The sequence below is a fragment of the Chiloscyllium punctatum genome, chromosome 9 (genome assembly GCF_047496795.1).
Source record: "Chiloscyllium punctatum isolate Juve2018m chromosome 9, sChiPun1.3, whole genome shotgun sequence".
Classification (NCBI taxonomy): Eukaryota; Metazoa; Chordata; class Chondrichthyes; order Orectolobiformes; family Hemiscylliidae; genus Chiloscyllium; species Chiloscyllium punctatum.
Window position 1 is genome coordinate 18,523,110 of NC_092747.1, and position 20,298 is coordinate 18,543,407.

The 20,298-nt window shown below is 41.3% G+C and overlaps 1 protein-coding gene across 2 annotated transcripts in view; it reads left to right on the plus strand.

Annotated features, from left to right (window-relative positions):
* The first annotated feature begins 3,698 nt into the window (after nt 1-3,698).
* slc9a7 (solute carrier family 9 member 7) overlaps nt 3,699-20,298 on the plus strand; it is a 147,443-nt gene continuing 130,843 nt past the window's right edge. For both annotated transcript variants that reach the window (XM_072576958.1, XM_072576959.1), the window contains exon 1: nt 3,699-4,164. In XM_072576958.1, coding sequence (XP_072433059.1) covers nt 3,714-4,164 — 451 coding nt within the window. In that variant the 5' untranslated portion in view covers nt 3,699-3,713. The remainder of the gene's footprint in view (nt 4,165-20,298) is intronic.

The following is a 20,298-nucleotide window of genomic DNA, read 5'->3' on the forward strand; positions in this document are numbered from 1 at the left end:
CTTCTGGAATGTTGTTAGACATGCACATGCTCGGAGATCCAAGATGGCGGTGACTCAGCAAGTTTGAGTCTATAGTGCTCCTCCCAAGACCGAGGCAAAGTGGGCCACCCTCCCCCACCACACTTACCAAATCAACTAAAAATAGTTTTTATTTAATGTAATTAGTGGTTTAGTACTGAATTTATACAGTTCAGTCTCCTGTAAAAATGACTAGGGGGAAAAGACCCTGCAGTTCTCAGCAGGCAGCAGCCCCTCCCCCACCCTCTCCAGCTGCAGCAGAGACGTCCGCAGCCACCCCGGGGGACTTACCTACGGTGGCGAGCCTCGCGGAAATAATTTCCAAACTCGACACGAAGATCGATGCTTTCATAGAAGAGTCCCGAAGTCGGTGGAATTCACTCTTGGCCGCGCTACAAAAGCATGGCCGAGACATCGAAGAAATTGAATGCCGAGTCAGAGGGGTGGAGTTAAAGGCCGCGACCTCCGAAGCCATTGCAGAATCATCCGTGGTTTGGGTCCAGACTCTCGAGCAGCAAGTCTGGACCTTAGGGAACCACATTGACGACCTCGATTCTCGAGGTCGTCGAAAACATATTCGTTTGCTGCGCCTTCCCGAATGGGAAGAAGAAGGCCAGCTTACAAGGTTCCTTGAATAGTGGCTTCCGCAGTTATTGAATCTGAAGGCTGGATCAGGCCAGGTAAGGGTAGAATGGGCCTACCGGGTCGCAATACGCGGGCCCGGCTCGAACCAGTGCCCTCGCCCGGTCCTGTTCTGGCTGCAGAGCTATAAGGTGAGGCAGATGCTTTTGGAAGCCTCCAGAAATGTTGGGAAAGATCCACAAGCCATGACTCATAAAGGATCCAAGATTATGTTATTTCAGGACTTTTCCCCAGCTTTCGTTCAAAACAGGAAGGCGTTTGATGAAGCAAAGAAGTGTTTAAGGAATTTAAACATTCAATACTCTTTGCGCTACCCAGCTATACTACGCTTTAGCCATGAAGGATCCGTGTATAACTTTGGATCACCGGAGAAGGCCAAGGAACTTTTGGATTCTCATGGACAAACTATAAGAGTTAATTGATGTTGTTTTGCCCTACCCCCACCTGGGTCTACCCCCCCCCCCCCCCACTTTTTTTTCCTATCATTATCTTACTGTTTAATATTATCTCTGGGGGGGTGGGAAGAAGGACTTATTTATCCATCCTTTAAGCGGGGTTGTTTTCCCCTGTTATTTTGTATTAATATATTTAATTATTATTTGCTGAGACTGTAATTTTATAGTCATATATGTTCATATATGGTATTAACATTACCAAATATATCCAGGTGTTGGTGTGGGGGGGGGGGTGTGGGTGGGGGATAGGGTACTCACTGTTAGTTCTAGTTCAGTAGTATACTTGAATTTTCTTTATCCTATCGTAGGGTGCCTGGGTCAAGGGTGGAGCACTGGTTGGGAGAGGTTATGATGGGTTTTTTGGAAAGGAAGTGATGCCCCTGGGAATAAGGGGGAAGATCTCCATTTAAATACGTTTTATACTTTTTTTACTATTTAGAAATTTTTTTTAATATATTGATCTGAATGTACTACAGAGCTTTTATTTTTGTGAATTTTATATGCTCTATGCTCGGGATGTTTTGGATAAATACGTGTTTTGTTGTGATCTGATGTTAATACATTCTGAGCATGTATATCGCTGCTCAATTTATGTGTTATCCATTGGATTTTTTTTCTCTTGAATAATGTAAGAATTTTAATGATACACTCTGGTTAGTTGTAAGTTAGATGAGTAGTTAGTTGAGTTTTGTCTTTTTTTTCTCTTGGTATTTCTGTTTTCTTGTTTGATAGATTTTGGTTATCATTTAATTACGATTTAACTGTATATCAATGTTTATACTTGGGTCTTTTTTTTAGTTTTCTTTTGTAAACTTGTGGAAAAAAATTTAAAAAAAAGACATGCACATGTTCAGCTAAGTAGAGAGTAACCTATCCACGACTTGTGCGTTGTAGGTGATGGAGAAACATTGATGAGTCAGGAGGTGAGTTACTCACTACAGATTTCCCAGCCTCTGACCTGCTCTTGCAGCTAATGTATTTATATGGCTAAGCCAGTTCAGCTTCTGGTCAATGGTGTTGGTTGTGGTGGATTGAGCGATAGTAACACCATTGAACATCAAGGATGATGGCAAGCAACAACAGCAGGAGCAACAGTTCAACTTCTTGTTTGAATCCCTGAAAGGTCTGGCCTGTCCTTTAATCTGTAGCCAACCACCCCAACTTCCAATCCTCTGAAATCTCCTATTTCCGCCTTTGTCGACCACATTGGCATCCATACTATATCATCTCCTCCATCAGTACAAGAGCACGTGCCCCAACAGAAGCCTTTCTGCATTTCCACCTTTAACACCCTCCTTAACATCCATCATTTTGAGTAGTTTGTCATTTTTTCACACAGAGGGTGGTGTGTATGGAGTAAGCTGCCAGAGGAAGTCGTGGATGCCATTACAATTATAACATTTAAAAGGCATCTGGATGGGTATATGAATTGGAAGGGTTTAGAGTAATATGGGCCAAATGCTGGCAAATGGGACTAGATTAATTTAGGATATCTGGTCAGCATGGACGAGTTGGACTATAAGGTCTGCCTCTCTATGTACATCTCTATGACCTTCCTTATTTTCTTTAATCTTTGTCGATTTTCACCTGTTCCTGCCTGTGACTAGTCCAGATGCATTTTCTTAGATCAGAAACTATATCGATATCACAGGCACTATCTAAGTGAAAATCAGGAATGCAGGGCTGTATGGCAGGACAGTTGTCTACCTGATGAAGGAGCTGCACGCCGAAAGCTAGTGCTTCCAATTGAACTTTAACCCGGTATTGTGTGATTTGTACACCCTAGTCCAACACCGGCATCTCCAAATCATGTCTGCTAGATGTGGAAGGATCCTTTATGGCCTTGGATGGAGGTAAGGGGATGGTACGGACACAGGTTTTACAACTAATGCGGTGAGAAGGGAAAGGAAGTCGAAACCATCCTCTGCTATTGTTCAGTGCCTCCTTGAGCGACTTTCCTTTATGATAGGGAAAGGAAAGTGTCGGGAGTGGAGGTGGGGAAAGGCGTGCACCTAATGAGTCGCCGAGTTATGATGAACAGCTATTAAACGGAAACTTTAACTCAACTGTCTCCCCTCATGCTGCCTGATCTGCCCAGTATTATGTGCTTTTATTTCAGATTTTAAACTTCTGCAATACTCTGCTTTTGCTTTGCAAAAAAAAATCTATAAAATCTAAACCTGGATTCATGACAACTGTTCATGAGGATCACCTGCCCTGTCAGACTGGAAGCAAATGTTCCCTTAGATGATTTTTTTTTGAAAAAAAAGTTACAAAAAGATTTGTAATTTGGAGACATTAAGTCTAACGCAACCAAAACAAAACTTGCGTAGCACCTTTCACGTCGTCGAGATTGACCCGAGCATACTACAGTCGGAGGTACTTTGTGAATGTTGCTCACTGTTGTTGTAGTGAAGGAAACGCGTCAGCCAGTTTGTGCACAGTAAGCTCCCGCAAATAATCATGTGATAATGAGCAATTTTTCTTGCAATGTTGATTGAGCGAAAAATATTAGCTAAGACACTTATTTGAAATCGCGTTATGGACAGCGTGATGGTATTCGTGCGGCAAAAATAAACATGAAGAGCTTTAGTTAACATGAGCAAGAGGAAAAGCATTGTGCCTTTAAGTACGAGGCGGAGTGCATATCGGAGAGTCCCGCCCCTTCCCTTCGATCTACGCAGTATTGACAAGTGCTCGATTCGCGAGAGGTTATACAGACACATACAAACAGGACGAGCTCCGGCGGCGATGGAGATTGCAAGCAGAAGTAGCGGCCGCCGCCGAGGATGGGGGGCTCCGGCCTGTGCCGTGAAGAAACCTGTGTTCGCCCTCGTTTGGTTGCTAAGCGTGTGGGCTCGGCCGTGCCGGGCGGACAGCGCCATGGAGGAGATCGCTACGGAGAAAGAGGCGGAAGAAAGCCACCGGCAAGACAGCGCTAATCTGCTGCTCTTCATCCTGCTCCTGACACTCACCATCCTCACCATCTGGCTCTTCAAACACCGGCGCTTTCGGTTTCTCCACGAGACTGGGTTGGCAATGATCTACGGTAAGGACACTAATTGATCCTCTTTTATGTATAAAAAATAAATGCTTCTGTATTTATGAACCTGGAGTCCATTGTTGCTACACGCGTGTGGTAAAAAATTAGAACCTTGCGCATACAATGTATCTGTCTGAACATTCGAATATGTTGGTTTCGATTCAGACTGGAATGTCATGTTGCCATTTCAATTGTCTTTTTGTGAATTGGACTGAAACTGACGAGAACCCGAACCTGAGGGAAGGGTGACAAGCCCCGCCCCTACTTCCCCTTGCGGCTTACAATTGGTCTATTGGGTCACAGCCGCCGCTCTGATTCGCCGCATGTCCAACGTCAATCATTTCCGCGTGCCGAGCTAGTTCCACGTTCCAAGTTGGGCCGCCCCAGTTGCTGCATCACCGTGTTGCCCAGAGCTGCTGCAACCCTCTTCTTACTTCTGTTTATTCATAGATCGTTTTTAAAAAAAAAACCGACGTGGTAACTGCGCATTGATTTTTTTTTCATTTGATAACCAAGCGTTGTTTTTTTTTACACGTAACCATGAAACACTTGGTAGGTTTTGCACCACAGACCCAACATCAAGGGATGGAGCTTGTCTTGTCAGTCGTTTTTAGAAAAAAATTAACGTTAGACGTCAGAGGATTAAGAAACTTGACACGTCTTTAGCTTCTACGTATTCCCTTTACCTATTTATTCTTCATGAGAAAACCTCAGTTTGTATTGGGCTATACATGGTTCAACGTTTGCAAATTGTAATTGGCAGGAAAACACCACTTCATGTGGAGCCCAAAAAAATCTACTGCTCGGCTGATTCAGACCAGCAGGTTCAGTGGAGGATATCAGAAAAGCAGGCCTGAGTTAATGAGTGTGGGATTTCTGGTGATGTTGTATGTTGGAACAGAAACGCCAAGATTAATGGAATTGTGAAGCAGAGGTTCAATTATTTCAATTTCTCCCAATGTGTCTCTTCCTCTCTACTATTTTACTGAAATACTAGACAGTGTAAAATAAATCTGGGAATAAAAGCAGAACCACCAACACTAGATAGAGACCTTTTCACAGGGCGGATCAGTTGGTGGCATTTGGGTAGGAGGGTTGTGGGTTGGGGAGCTACAACCAGACATGATTCTGGCTGTTACTCGAGTGCACAAATAGAGCAAAGCATTTCAGAGGGGCTGTTTTTAAGTTGATATTCAGTCAAGGTAGCCTTGAAAGATTCCATGTAAGAAAACAAAATTTATTACAATTGCTTGACCAACATCCCTCCTTCAATCTGTACCACCAACAAAACAGATGGATGAGCCAGTCATTGCATTATCTGCTGGCACCAAATCACTGCAGTACACTCCAACATCTGCACTCCAAAAAAGATTAATTATGTGAAGTGTTTTGAGGTAATAAAATGCGATGAAACACTAAGGAAAGTTGTTTTATTTTGAAATTGCATTCTTTTTTGGCTCCAATCATGTCTTGAGTGCATAGTTTGGAAGTAGCAGGTCACCAGCCAGCTTCGTGTGCCAATTTTGCATGATTGGGATACATGGTAGAAATGTTGACGTGTTATTGTGTGCATCCTTTTTTTTTGTCTTGTAAACTATATTTAAGGAATTAAACGAATGTCTATGTTTAAAAGAAACATTTTAGATAAATGAATGTTTGACTGGAATGAGACAAATGAGACAAATGAGACCAACACCATCTTCACTTTGTGAAAGTGGGTAAATTACTCATGTTTTAAGGGAGTTCACAAGTAATGTGGTGGCTTGAAAGGCCACTTTCTATACTGCAAAGCTTCAGGATTCCATACTTTGGTGAGATTTATACTTTGGGTATAACAACCAAAATTTTAAGTATGCAGTGGCATGTGATGATCTGTTCGTAGAGAATGCTGTCATTCTTTACACAAATTGGGATGACTACACATTTTCTTACAAAGAAACTGGTGTAATGCTGCAGTTTTTTTTGTATTTCATAAAAGTTACACTATTGAATCTGAGGATGTACTATTCCAGTGTACAACTGCATAACAGGTGCATGTGATGCTCCTGTGCAGCAAATAGATCAAGCAAATAATCAGTGTAGTGCTGTTCAGCTGGAAAAATGCCTGTTTATTGTTCTGCGAGATTTCCTTCTACATTTGGATGGTTTGGCTGAATCAAGAGTGATTCATTGACTGCCATATGTACCTTTCTCTTTAATGTTAGTCTGAGAATGCATATTTTTTATCCTTGGGCATATTTCCTGTTGCAAGAATTGGAAACAAATGATCTACGTTTATATACACTATTAATGTTTGCGATGATCTGTTATGCACCTGTCACTGTGCCATGAACTCTGCAAAATAACGTTGTAGTTGACAAGCAACAAGTTAGCTGTGAATACTTAGAAATAGGAGAACTACCTCATACACGCGAGGGTAGTTGAAACCTCTCACCTTCAAAATGTACATGGATGAACTCTTGAGTATCATAACATTTTGAGGCTATGGGCCTAGTGTTGGAGGTGGGTCTTGTGTATATTTAGTGCGGCCTTGGCTGTACACAGACCCAATGGGCTGAATGACCGCTTCCGTACTGTATGATCGCCCTTGGTGTTGCTGTTGGGGAATTGGAGAATGATGCAGTGTTTTTTTTTAAAAGAGCATTTTAGAACATTTTTTCAGCAAAATGTTACTTGTGAATATCAAGTATGCTTTATACTCAAGTTGCTTTGCAGGTAATTAAACACTCTCCTTGAAAAGCAAAATGGAGACATTGGCTCCCTTTTTTTTTTGCAGATGGAAAATGTATATGTTGTGGCTGTTAAATCTGGGTTTAATCATGGACCAGTTTTAACATGGTTTGACAGATGTGCTAATAAGATCATGTGTGAAATCATTATGTTGGAGGGAGGGAAACTGAGACACTATTTAAATACTTGTCCAATTATAGTGGAAAGTTAGAAGGTAGTAAGGTGAGGTTTAGCTGATTGTAAAAATCCATATTTAAAAATAATCTTGAGTCTTGCCTTTAACTCTAAGGCTACCAGAGTGGAGTTTTTGATTTTTTTTTTGTCGTGTGGTTTATTGCAGCTGTTGATTTTGGCTTGCACTTTCTCCTGTGTGAAACTAACTTTCATCACTAGCCTGATGCGAGTAACTTTGCTTATGTTAGGATAAAACCGTCTCTGATGTGACATTGAAATCTATTGCAATATGACCTATGGAGCTTTGTAATATATTGAGAGCAGATTATCCAAACTATGATATTGTTTGGCATCTGTTTAGTCTGATTATACTTCTGGGAAGTATTTTAAGACATCTTAACAAATGAAAGGTGCTATTTAATTAGAAGCTGAAATTGGTAGTTACCTACGTAATAGCCCGAACATGGTCAAAATTTATGGTGAGTGGTGAACCAATTTATGTTGTATTGAGGATTTTCTGTGGATTTCTCTTTTTGTGGTGGTAATGGAGTACATGGTGACTATAATGCTTCTTCCTTCAATAAAACCTGCCATTTAGTGGCTTTATTCATAAATTTAATACTCATTGTATTATATATACACCTCCCTACTGGACTATTCATTTCTTTAAATCTTTTTTTTAACATTTTGTGAAAACTGAGGATGTAGAGAAAGTGGTACTTCACAGTATTAAGGCTTTAGTAGAACTGGTCAAAGGTCCTGACACTGGACTTAAGGAGCACCGTGACTTGGTTGGGTCAGGGTGTGGATTCTTGGAGCTGAGGGTATTGCCAGCAGATGTTCTTGCATTCTGCTTGCACTAAAATTTGGAGAAACTGAATACAGCAGTTGGAGGAATATTTAGGTTTCTTTTTACTTGTGGCTTTTTGAAGTCTGCAAGCAATGAAGAGGAAGAAGCCATTTATCTGACTGCATTAACAGGACCGTGGATGGTTTGTGTAAACTTTTCAGATATTTGGAAATAGTCAGTCTTTCTGTCAATTAAAAACATTTGCAGAATTACTTCAGGTGGGATGGAAGTGTGGAGGAGGGAATATCTTTTCCAAGGTATTTGTTGCTTGGTCCTTTTAATTTTTAAGATGTTGAACTTCATTGGATTAGTAACAACAACTTGTATTGACAAAGTACTTTTAAATATAGTGAAATACACCCAAGGAACTTCACAATAGGGTAATTCAGACAAAGCTTGATACCCAGCCACAGGATATTATGACAGATGACCAAATGCTTGGCCAAGGAGGGTGTCTTAAGAAGCACCTTGAAGGAGGAGAGTCGGTATGGGAAGAAATTCTGGAATTGAATGCCAATGGTATGGCTGCCAATGGTGGACCAGTGGAAATTGAAGATCCAGAATTTGAGGAATGCAGAGGTCCCTTCAGAGTAGTATATTTAGGAAAGGTCACAACAGTAGATGTTTTGAGGCCATTGACCTATTTGAATTCCTGGATGAAATTATTATATTCTCATTTTTAGTGTCTACAAGCATTTGTACCCAACCTCTGTTACTTTCTAATCAACAACAAATAACTGGAATTTCACTCATCTGCTGTAACTTTAATGAACAAAATCTTATGAAAATACTGTTTTAAGTTGTCATCCATACAGGGAGCCTCCCTATCTTCTCTTTTAGATGTTCACTTTTTTTTTTGTCCAAAGAGCAATTTTTGGCAGCAGGGTGGCTCGATGGTTAGCATTCTAGCATCACAACGCCAGGGACCTAGAGTTATTTACAGCCATGGGTGACTGTCTGTTTAAGCAGAGTTTGCATTTTATTAGATTTAGATTTCTCCCCACTTCTGTATGGGTTTCCGCTGGACACTCTGTTTCCTCCCACAGTCTAAAAAAGGTTAGGTGGACTGGCCATGCTAAATTGCCCATAGTGTCCAGACATGTGTAATTTAGGTAGATTAGTCATGGGAAATGCAGGGTTACTAGGATAGGGTGGTGTGTGTGAGACTGGGTGAGATGCTGTTCAGAGGCTTGGTGTGAATTTGATGGCCTGCTTCCACGCTGTAGGATTTTTTAAAAATTATTTTTTAAAAATTCTGGAAACCTGCATAAATTTATTGCAGTCAAATTAGTTTTGAATACAGATAAATGGAAGTATCATCAGGCAATATCAGTTATCTATTCTCTGGAGAAATAACTTTTCAAAATTTTAAATGAGTAAAAGCTTCCACTGTTCTGTAATCAATACTATCAATCATTTTTATGTAATTGTTTTTATGAGTTAGTCTCTCTCTCATTCTCACACACTCATCCAGGATTGTAGTCAATTAAATTAAATCTTTGTTGTACATCATGGGCAGCCACTCCAATAACACCTATTTTGCATCATCGTTTCAAGATGAATTTCAAGCCCACTGTTCACTTTTTAAAAAGGTATCTTACAGATAAATGTTGACGTTGAATAGAACTTGTAAAATGTGATTACTTTGCCTTTCTTTAAATAGTTTTTTCCATGTTAGGCTGTAAGAAACTTTTATTCATGTGTCCTGGAAATTATTTTATGAACACCAAATGTTCTTGGTGACAGGATTTTCCCCTCAGAGGCAGCAGTTAGCAAAAGTATCATGGACAAACATTTTAGGGGAGAAGCAAAAAAGCAAAAAAACTTGATGATTTAAATCCATTATGTTATTTTAAAATACCTTAAGCCCTATTTTGGAAATGGAACTTTCAATTTCTGAAAAGGAGTAGGTATATTTTGAGCATTTCTGCTGATTTCATTTTTCACTTTATTTGCTTTGACTGATAAGAGCCCATCAGGATTGGCAGCTTTCATCAGTGTTCGTATTTAGTGGCTCTCCGTCCCCTTTTACAAAAAAAAATTCTGTCGGATGTGGGTGCCCCATGGCTGGCCAGCATTATTGCCATCTCTAGTTGCCCTTGAAAGGGTAGTGGTGAACTTCCTCATTGAGTTTCTGAAGTCCATGCCTGTAGGAAGATCCACAATGTCGTTAGGGAGGTAATTCCAGAGTTCAGGACTTGCAAATAGAATGTGGGAAAGTGGAAATTGTCATATTTAAGGAAATGTCTGCTATATTTTAATGTAACACTTCCTTTAAAAGTGCATGCATGTGAAGATATACATTTAAATCAATTACTTTTTAAAAAATAAGTGGAGTTTAAGGTGCAAATCTGAGCCTCACCTGGCACCGCCATGACACATGGGCCTCTCAACGTGTGAGACAGAACATATTAAATGGATTATCTACTTTTGGCAGAGAATTTTTCACTATTCAGCAAAGAAATACATTTTTCAATTTACGTCACATAGGCAAGCTTCTTAACATCCAATCACTGTATCTTGATTCAGTTTGTTTCCTTTGTTCTGCTGATACTATTTATCTTGATAGTAGCTGCTTGCTGGGCCTCCACTTCTTTTAGAACAGGGAATCTGGGGGAGTCCCTTCTCTGGCCTTTCCGAACCCACGAGTGATGATGCTGGAACGACCTGGCTTACACTGTGTGGTTATTCAACATCAGTTTCCCAGTCTGGGCCCTGCAGTTGGGATGGTTTCCTACAGGAAGGGCAAATCTGTCCTTCAACAATAGTGAAGGAATACCAGTACACTTCCAAATACAAATGGCAGGAGGCTTGGAGGGGAAATTGTGGATGCTGGTGTTTGCACGTATCTGCTGACTTTGTCCTGCTTGATGGAAGTGATTGAGTTTAGAAGCTGCTGTCTAAGGAGCTTTGAATTTTTTGCAGTTCATCTTTTAGAAGGTACACATTGCTATTGAGCATTGGTGGTAGAGGGAGTGAATGTTTGTGGATATGGTGTCAATCCAGTTGGGCTGATTTTTGTCCTGTATTGGTCAAGCCTATTGATTATTGAAGGTGCATTCACCCCAAACAAGCAAAAAACTTTTTATCACGCTCCTGATTTATGCCTTGTCAATGGCAAACGTTTACCACCTTCGATTTCCAAGCTTCCAACTGTTGTGATTTGCTGCTTTTTGAGCCAACAGATTGGGATGGTAAAAAGATGCTTTGCAGCAACAAATGCAATAGATACAGAGGTTATCAGAACAGAATCAGTTGTAATTGTTTGTCACTTGGATTGCACATTTGAAGGGAGAAAATAACTTCAAAGTTTTGAACTGAATTTAGTCTTGGGCTCAATACCTGCTCCAATAGGTTGTGTTGCTTCAAGGTGAGGGGTCTTTGCTGCTCCTTCACATGATATCACGGAGTCATTAATTAAACTGAAGAGTTGCTTTCAAAGAATTATCCTTGGATTCAAGGGAGACTTGAAACACTGATGTTTTTATTCTGTAAAACTACTGTGGTTGGATTTCATGCTGCCTAATATGGTTGGTTGAAAGCAAGGAGGAGACAACACTATTCTCAATCAGAATTTCCACGTCATCCTAGAATTTACAAAGGGATGCAACTGTGCAATGAGAGACATTTTTTTCTTTCTGCATGTATCTTAGTAAAATCCTGAGCTCTGTGTATTTTTAAAATTGCTCTTCAAATGAGGATTTGAAAAAGCACGCAAGAAGAAACAATACTTTAGATCTAGCTTTTATTGTCACTTGTACTCAAGAATCAAAGTATATAATGTTGCCACATGTGATACTATCTTAGATAAAGAGGTTCCCAGGTACAAAAACTTAGGTACAAAGTAGTAAAAGAGAGGACACAAAGTTTTAAGGATTACAGAGCTTCATAGTACAAGTAGAAAAATAAAGAAATAAGCAGGACTTTCAGATTAACTATGACCTTAATATTATCTAGGAAAATAAAGGAGTAAAGTTGAAAGTTTAACAGCCTTTCTTGAGTGCTTAGCCATGCTATGGTAGTTATGTCAACAAGAGGTTATGGCACATATAATATAGACATGATTCCATATCAATAAGAGTCAAATCATCATTGAGTAGAGCAAGAGTGTGGCATATTAATTAGCACAATATCAGTTTACATTTGTACAGCTCCTTTATAACAACTTCTTCTTCTTCTACTTCTCGAGCGGCATTAATATGGCAAACTTCCCAAGGTGTTATCAAATTAAATTAGACACAGAACCATATGCAACCAATATTCATGCTGGTGACAGAAACTGTGGTCAGAGGAGGTTTTAAAGAGATTTAGGGAAGGAATTCCAGAGCTTGGGGCATGGTTGCTGATGAAGTGATTGAAAACAAATTTACTTAAGATCTGAATTGGAGGAGCATAGATATCTGAACGTTACAAAGAACAAAGAAAATATACAGCCCAGGAACAGGCCTTTTGGGCCCTCCAAGCCTGAGCCTATCCAAATCTACTCTCTAAACCTATTGCCCAATTTCTTAGCATCTGTATCCCTCTGCTCCTCACCTACTCATGCATCCGTCCAGACGCATCTTAAATGAATCTACTGTGCCTGCCTCTACCACCTCTGCTGGCAACACTTTCCAGGCACCTACCACCCTCTGTGTAAAATACTTTCCGCGTGTGTCCCCCTTAAATTTTTCACCTCTCACCTTGAACGCGTGACCTCTTGTTATTGAATCCCTCCCCCTGGGAAACAGCTTATCTCGATCTACCCTGTCTATATCCTTCATGGATTTTGTAGACCTCAATCGGGTTCCCCCCTCAATCTCCTTTGTTTTCTAATGAAAACAATCCTAACCTACTCAACCTCTCTTCATAGCTAGCACCTTCTATACAAGGTTGTAAGGATGACAGAGTCACTGGCCCAGAGAGGGAGGGACAAAGTCATGGGAAGATTTTGAAATGAGGATGAGAATTGAATATCATATTGCTTCGCTGAGAGCCAGTAGAAGTCAGCGAGCACAGGATTGATACATGAATGAGACTTGGTGTGAGTTGGATACGGGTTTTGGATGAGTTTAAAGTGTTAAAAGGGAGACTGGATGGAAGTTTGTTGGAATAATGAGGTCCAGAGATACCAATGGCTTCGCTCATAGTTTCAGCAGCAGATGAACTGAAACCTGAGCTCAGGTCTGAGAGTGGTGCCAATGATGCTTTGGATAAATTGAGAAATCAATGGATGAGACATGCAATGGAAATATCCATAGTATGGCATGCAGTTTTAAAAGTTTTGACATTACTGGAATAAAACTTTGCCGAAGGCTGTGCAAGTAACTGTAAAGCTACCATATCCTAGTGTGGCAGTCCTCAAACTGGGGGAGCCTTGTGCACTGGGGGTGGGGAGAGGATGTTGGTGAAATTATGTGAAAGTACTTACAAAACACTTCCGGTATTAAAGTGGAAAACTGCCCAGAATGCTGCAACAAAGGGAAGGGTTGGACACTGGGGAAACCAGTGAATGAGTGATGGTGAGGCAGGAGCGATGTGTTGAAAATGCAAGTTGTCATAATCCCAGAGGGTCGTAGACTGCTCTGTCTCATTCAAGAGAGAGAATTGTTGGTGAGTTTAATCCAAGCGTCACAAGGCCTTGGGCGAGGTTGAGAGTAGGCAGGGCCTTCATCATGACCTCCGATCAGTCGGAGGAATTGAAGTGATATTGATGTCACTCTGGGCATTGTAGTTATCCAGCCAAATAAGCTAACCAACTCCCAGATCAATGTAAACATTATACTAAGGTTGGACGGACTCGGCAGGAAGCAACAGCGAGATCTCGGCGTCCTGGTGCATAAATCCCTGGAAGTTGCCACCCAAGTTGGTAGGGTTGTTAAGAAGACATATGGTGTGTTGGTGTTTTTGGTAAAGAAATTGGGTTTCAGAGCCACGAGATCATGCAAGACACTGGTAAGACCACACCTGGAGTAATGGGTACAGTTCTGGTCACCACATTATAGGAAGGATATGAAAGCTTTGGAAAGGGTTTAGAGGAGATTTACTAGAATGTTGCCTGGTCTGGAAGGAAGGTCTTGCAAGTAAAGGCTGAGGGAACTGAGGCTGTTTTCGTTGGAGAGAAGAGGGTTGAGAGGTGACTTAATCGAGACGTGTAAGATAATCAGAGGGTTAGATAGGGTGGACAGTGAAAGCCGTTTTCCTCTGGTGAAGGCTAACATGAGGGGGCATGGTTTTAAATTGAAGGGTGATAGATTTCGGACAGTTATCAGGGTAGTTTCTTTACTCAGGAGGGGCATGGAATGTCCTGCCTGTGACAGTAGTAGACTTGCCGACGTTAAGGGCATTTCAAAAGGGTTTTGGATGGATATGTATGGATGATAATAATAATGGAATGGTGTAGGTTAGATGGGCATCAGATAATTTCTCAGGTCGCAATATCGAGGGCTGAAGTCCCTGTACTACGCTGTTATGTTCTATGTTTTGGAAAGCAATTGGAGTAGTGTTGGTACTTGATCAAACTTCACAAAAAAAGTGAGCTTTTCCAGGAGGAAGATGAAAGGGAAGGGGCTCAGCCATCACTATTTTTTTGCTGCTTTAGTTATCGTGATCTATCTGTAGACAAATCCTTTTTCACAGGCAGATTGCTGTAAAGTTCAGGACTTGCAAATAGAATGTGGGAAAGTGGAAATTGTCATATTTAAGGAAATGTCTGCTATATTTTAATGTAACACTTCCTTTAAAAGTGCATGCATGTGAAGATATACATTTAAATCAATTACTTTTTAAAAAATAAGTGGAGTTTAAGGTGCAAATCTGAGCCTCACCTGGCACCGCCATGACACATGGGCCTCTCAACGTGTGAGACAGAACGTATTAAATGGATTATCTACTTTTGGCAGAGAATTTTTCACTATTCAGCAAAGAAATACATTTTTCAATTTACGTCACATAGGCAAGCTTCTTAACATCCAATCACTGTATCTTGATTCAGTTTGTTTCCTTTGTTCTGCTGATACTATTTATCTTGATAGTAGCTGCTTGCTGGGCCTCCACTTCTTTTAGAACAGGGAATCTGGGGGAGTCCCTTCTCTGGCCTTTCCGAACCCACGAGTGATGATGCTGGAACGACCTGGCTTACACTGTGTGGTTATTCAACATCAGTTTCCCAGTCTGGGCCCTGCAGTTGGGATGGTTTCCTACAGGAAGGGCAAACCTGTCCTTCTAAAGCTTAACCATCTTTCAAGCAATGCCTGACCAGACCCAGGAGTAGTGCTTCTGCTAATGTCCTCCATGTAGTCTGGGTATGATCTTTCATTGGTTTCACAACTGCTGTTATAGAACACTTAGAGCCAGCTGAAGTCAGGAAATGATTAACTTAGTTTAAGGAGATGTATTACTGGGGCTTCATCTTGCCACCAGACTGCAAGAGAGAGCAAGATCTTGTGACACTGCATCACTTCCTGTAACACATTTCTCATTAGCTAGACAGTCAGACTTTGTGCCCCTTAGACTACAAGATCAGCTAATTCAATGATAATAAAGGTTGGGGAAATTTTGTGTGTAAATTTTGTCATGCATAAGTCACTTTTTAACGTCAGCTGCGAAATCTATTTTCCTGAAACCCTCGAGGTCAGCAAGGCAAGTTTCAAGTGGGGCTTCCAAATTTGTGCTTTATTTTCTTGGAACTTTTCAAAATATTTTTCAACATGTTCAAAAATAAGTAAATTAGTTCAGAAATTGACATGTTTATGCCAATCAAGCTAGTAACTTGACCAGTATAATCATCTTAAGTAATTTCCAGTGATTTGAAGTCCAGCTACTTTCAGATGGAGAATTATATTTTTTATGAAGTCTGTTTTCAGCTTTAGTGTAAACCGTATCAGAGTTTTACTCTTAAAGATAACAGGGATTATTTTTTAAGAAAGGAAAAAGTACGCCATTATGTTTGTGCTCTTCCATAGAAGGCTGTACATTAGAATGGAATTTGACTTTTGGAAGCAATGTACCACCTCGCCTAATATTTTCCCACTGCCTCTCTTGCGCACTCAAACATCTTGCTGTTCTACACATGGTACAAATCTTCAACAGTAAGCTAACAACTATTTCTCAGCACGGTGGCACAGTGGTTAGCACTGCTGCCTCACAGCGCCAGAGGCCCAGGTTCAATTCCCGCATCAAGCAACTGTCTGTGTGGAGTTTGCACGTTCTCCCAGTGTCTGCATGGGTTTCCCCTGGGTGCTCCGGTTTCCTCCCACAGTCAAAAAAAATGTGCAGGTTAGGTGAATTGGCCATGCTAAATTGCCCATAGTGTTAGGTGAAGGGGTAAATATAGGGGAATGGGTCTGGGTGGGTTGCTCTTCAGAGGGTCAGTGTGGACTTGTTGGGCCGAAGGGCCTGTTTCCACACTGTGTAAGTAATCTAATCTGATCTCCAGCCTGGGTGTTGCTACAGTGCAATGCTTTAAGAAGGCTACTAGCAAACCCGACTTGCCCTACCTGTAGGCCTTGCAGATCCTGCATTGTCTGATGGCTGATTTGCTCAAGAGGTGCTAATAACACCACAGTTGTGTGTTCAATTCCCAATGTTGGCTTTCACCACAGATTTTTAGTTCTGAGGAAGTGATAATATCACTAGACCATTAATCCAGAGATTCGGTAATCTTCGAGGGACGAAAGTTTGAATCCTACCATGGCAGATGGCAGAATGTGAATTCAACAACATTTTGGATTGTTTTGTCATGTCAATACCCACAACACTGACATGGAAGAAAGTCATCCTCCATTCTAAGGGACTGATGAAGAAGCGAAAACACAACTATATGCAACATTTTGTATTACTGTGTAACAGACACAATATAAACGTTAGGTGCTGTAAGGCTGGGTGCGTTACTGGGGATTTCTGATTATAATTTTGAAAAGGGTTCTTTCAGCCCAAAAAGTTGCAGAACAAGTTTATTCATCCCGTTACAGTTTGAGCCAGTCATACTAAACCTGCTGTGCAGGTTTCTTTTGCCACTTCCAAAAGGAGGCAAAAAGTTGGTTCCTGACTGAGCAAGATTGGGTGCATCAACAAAGAAGAAAATTCTGTCCTTGACGAAGACGAATGTTGTATATTTCCCTAATCCATTTGATACAGTCTGACTGGACTTTCAATAGACACCAAATAACAAACCCAAACATCCAGCTCAGCACATACGTTGAGGTGAAAGTCATTTTTTGTTTTAATGCTAAGTACTTTTGAAGAGGGAACACTTAAAGCTGGCACATAGAGTCATAGAGATGTACAGCATGGAAACAACAGACCCTTCAGTCCAACCCGTCCATGCCGACCAGATATCCCAACCCAATCTAGTCCCACCAGCCAGCACCTGGCCCATATCCCTCCAAACCCTTCCTATTTATATACCCATCCAAATGCCTCTTCAATGTTGCAATTGAACCAACCTCCACCACTTCCTCTGTGTGAAAAAGATGCCCCTTCGGTCTCTTTTATATCTTTCCCCTCTCACCCTAAACCTATGCCTTCTAGTTCTGGACTCCCTGAACCCAGGGAAAAGACTGTGTCTATTTATCCTATCCATGCCCCTCATAATTTTGTAAACCTCTACAAGGTTATCCCTCAGCCTCCGACACTCCAGGGAAAATAGCCCCAGCCTGTTCAGTCTCTCCCTACAGCTCAAATCCTCCAATCCTGGCAACATCTTTGTAAATCTTTTCTGAACCCTTTTAAGTTTCACAACATCCTTCCAGCAGGAGGGGGACAAGAACTGCATGCAATATTCCAACAGTGGCCTAACCAATGTCCTGTACAGCTGCAACATGACTTCCCAACTCCTGTACTCAATACTCTGACCAATAAAGGAAAGCATACCAAATGCCTTCTTCACTATCCTATCTACCTGCGACTCCACTTTCAAGGAGCTATGAACCTGCACGCCAAGGTCTCTTTGTTCAGCAACACTCCCTAGGACCTTATCATTAAGTGTATAAGTCCTGATAAGATTTGCTTTCCCAAAATGCAGCACCTCGCATTTATCTGAATTAAACTCCATCTGCCACTTCTCAGCCCATTGGCCCATCTGGTCAAGATCCTGTTGTAATCTGAGGTACCCCTATTCGCTTTCCACTACACCTCCAATTTTGGTGTCATCTGCAAACTTACTAACTGTACCTCTTATGCTCACATTCAAATCATTTATGTAAATGACAAAAAGTAGAGGACCCAGCACCGATCCTTGTGGCACTCTACTGGTCACAGGCCTCCAGTCTGAAAAACAACCCTCCACTACCACCACCCTCTGTCTTCTACCTTTTTTGAGCCAGTTCTGTATCCAAATGACTAGATCTCCCTGTATTCCATGAGATCTAACCTTGCTAATCAGTCTCCCATGGGGAACCTTGTCGAACGCCTTACTGAAATCCATCTAGATCACATCTACTGCTCTGCCCTGAATCTTCTTTGTTACTTCTTCAAAAGACTCAATCAAGTTTGTGAGACATGATTTCCCACGTACAAAACCATGTTGACTATCCCGAATCAGTTCTTGCCTTTCCAAATACATGTACATCCTGTCTGTCAGGATTCCCTCCAACAACTTGCCCACCACCGAGGTCAGGCTCACCGGTCTATAGCTTGTCTTAAACAGTGGCACCACGTTTGCCAATCTCCAGTCTTCCGGCACCTCACCTGTGACTATCGATGATACAAATATCTCAGCAAGAGACCCAGCAATCACTTCTCTAGTTTCCCACAGAGTTCTCGGGTACACCTGATCTGGTCCTGGGGATTTATCCACCTTTAACCGTTTCAAGACATCCAGCACTTCCTCCTCTGCAATCTGGACATTTTGCAAGATGTCACCATCTATTTCCCTACAGTCTATATCTTCCATATCCTTTTCCATAGTAAATGCTGATGTAAAATATTCATTTAGTATCTCCCCCATTTTTTTGTGGCTCCACACAAAGGCCACCTTGCTGATCTTTGAGGGGCCCTATTGTCTCCCTAGTTACCCTCTTGTCCTTAATATATTTGTAAAAACCCTTTGGATTCTCCTTAATTCTATTTGCCAAAGCTATCTCATGTCCCCGTTTTGCCCTCCTGATTTCCCTCTTAGGTATACTCCTACTTTCTTTATACTCTTCTCAGGATTCACTCTATTTATCCTGTCTATACCTGACATATGCTTCCTCCTTTTTCTTAACCAAACCCTCAATTTCTTTAGTCAGCCAGCATTCCCTATACCTACCAGCCTTCCCTTTCACCCTGACAGGAATATACTTTTTCTGGATTCTTGTTATCTCATTTCTGAAGGCTTCCCATTTTCCAGCCATCCCTTTACCTGCGAACATCTGCCTCCAATCAGCTTTTGAAAGTTCTTGCCTAATACCGTCAAAATTGGCCTTTTCTCCAATTTAGAACTTCACCTTTTAGATCTGGTCTATCCTTTTTCCATCACTATTTTAAAACGAATAGAATTATGGACGCTGGCCCCAAAGTGCTCCCCCACTGACACCTCAGTCACCTGCCCTGCCTTATTTCCCAAGAGTAGGTCAAGTTTTGCACTTTCTCTAATAGGTACATCCACATACTGAATCAGAAAATTGTCTTGTTACACACTTAAGAAATTCCTCTCCATCTAAACCTTTAACACTATGGCAGCCCCAGTCAAATCCCCTACCATAACTCCCCTATTATTCTTGCAGATAGCTGAGATCTCTTTACAAGTTTGTTTCTCAATTTCCCTCTGACTGTCTATAATACAATCCCAATAAGGTGATCATCCCTTTCTTATTTCTCAGTTCCACCCAAATAACTTCTCTGGATGTATTTTCAGGAATATCCTCCCTCAGCACAGCTGTAATGTAATCCCTGATCAAAAATGCCACTCCCCCTCCTCTCTTGCCTCCCTTTCTATCCTTCCTGTAGCATTTGTATCCTGGAACATTAAGCTGCCAGTCCTGCTCATCCCTGAGCCATGTTTCTGTAATTGCTATGATATCCCAGTCCCATGTTCCTAACCATGCCCTGAGTTCATCTGCCTTCCCTGTTTCTTCTGGTCAGCTCTTTTTATCCAGCTTGTATACTGAGCACAGTGCCATAATGCGATGGTCATCAGGCCAACAAATATACAGGATGTTTACCCATGTTGGATCCCAAAGACCTTATAACACATTGACTACAGAGAACAAAGAACAGCCCCCTACTTGTATGAGAGTGTGTACAATTAGAATAAGAGTATTTCCTCTCATGTGTTTGGCATTCATTGGAGCGAGTGAATTACTTTGGCAGTGTCGTGTTTGTAATGCTTAAATGCGACAATCCATCCTGACACAGTAGTTTACCAGTAAATTCCAATTTGGTGATGTTGATTTGAGAGCGAGAATTAGTCAGCATGCTGGGAG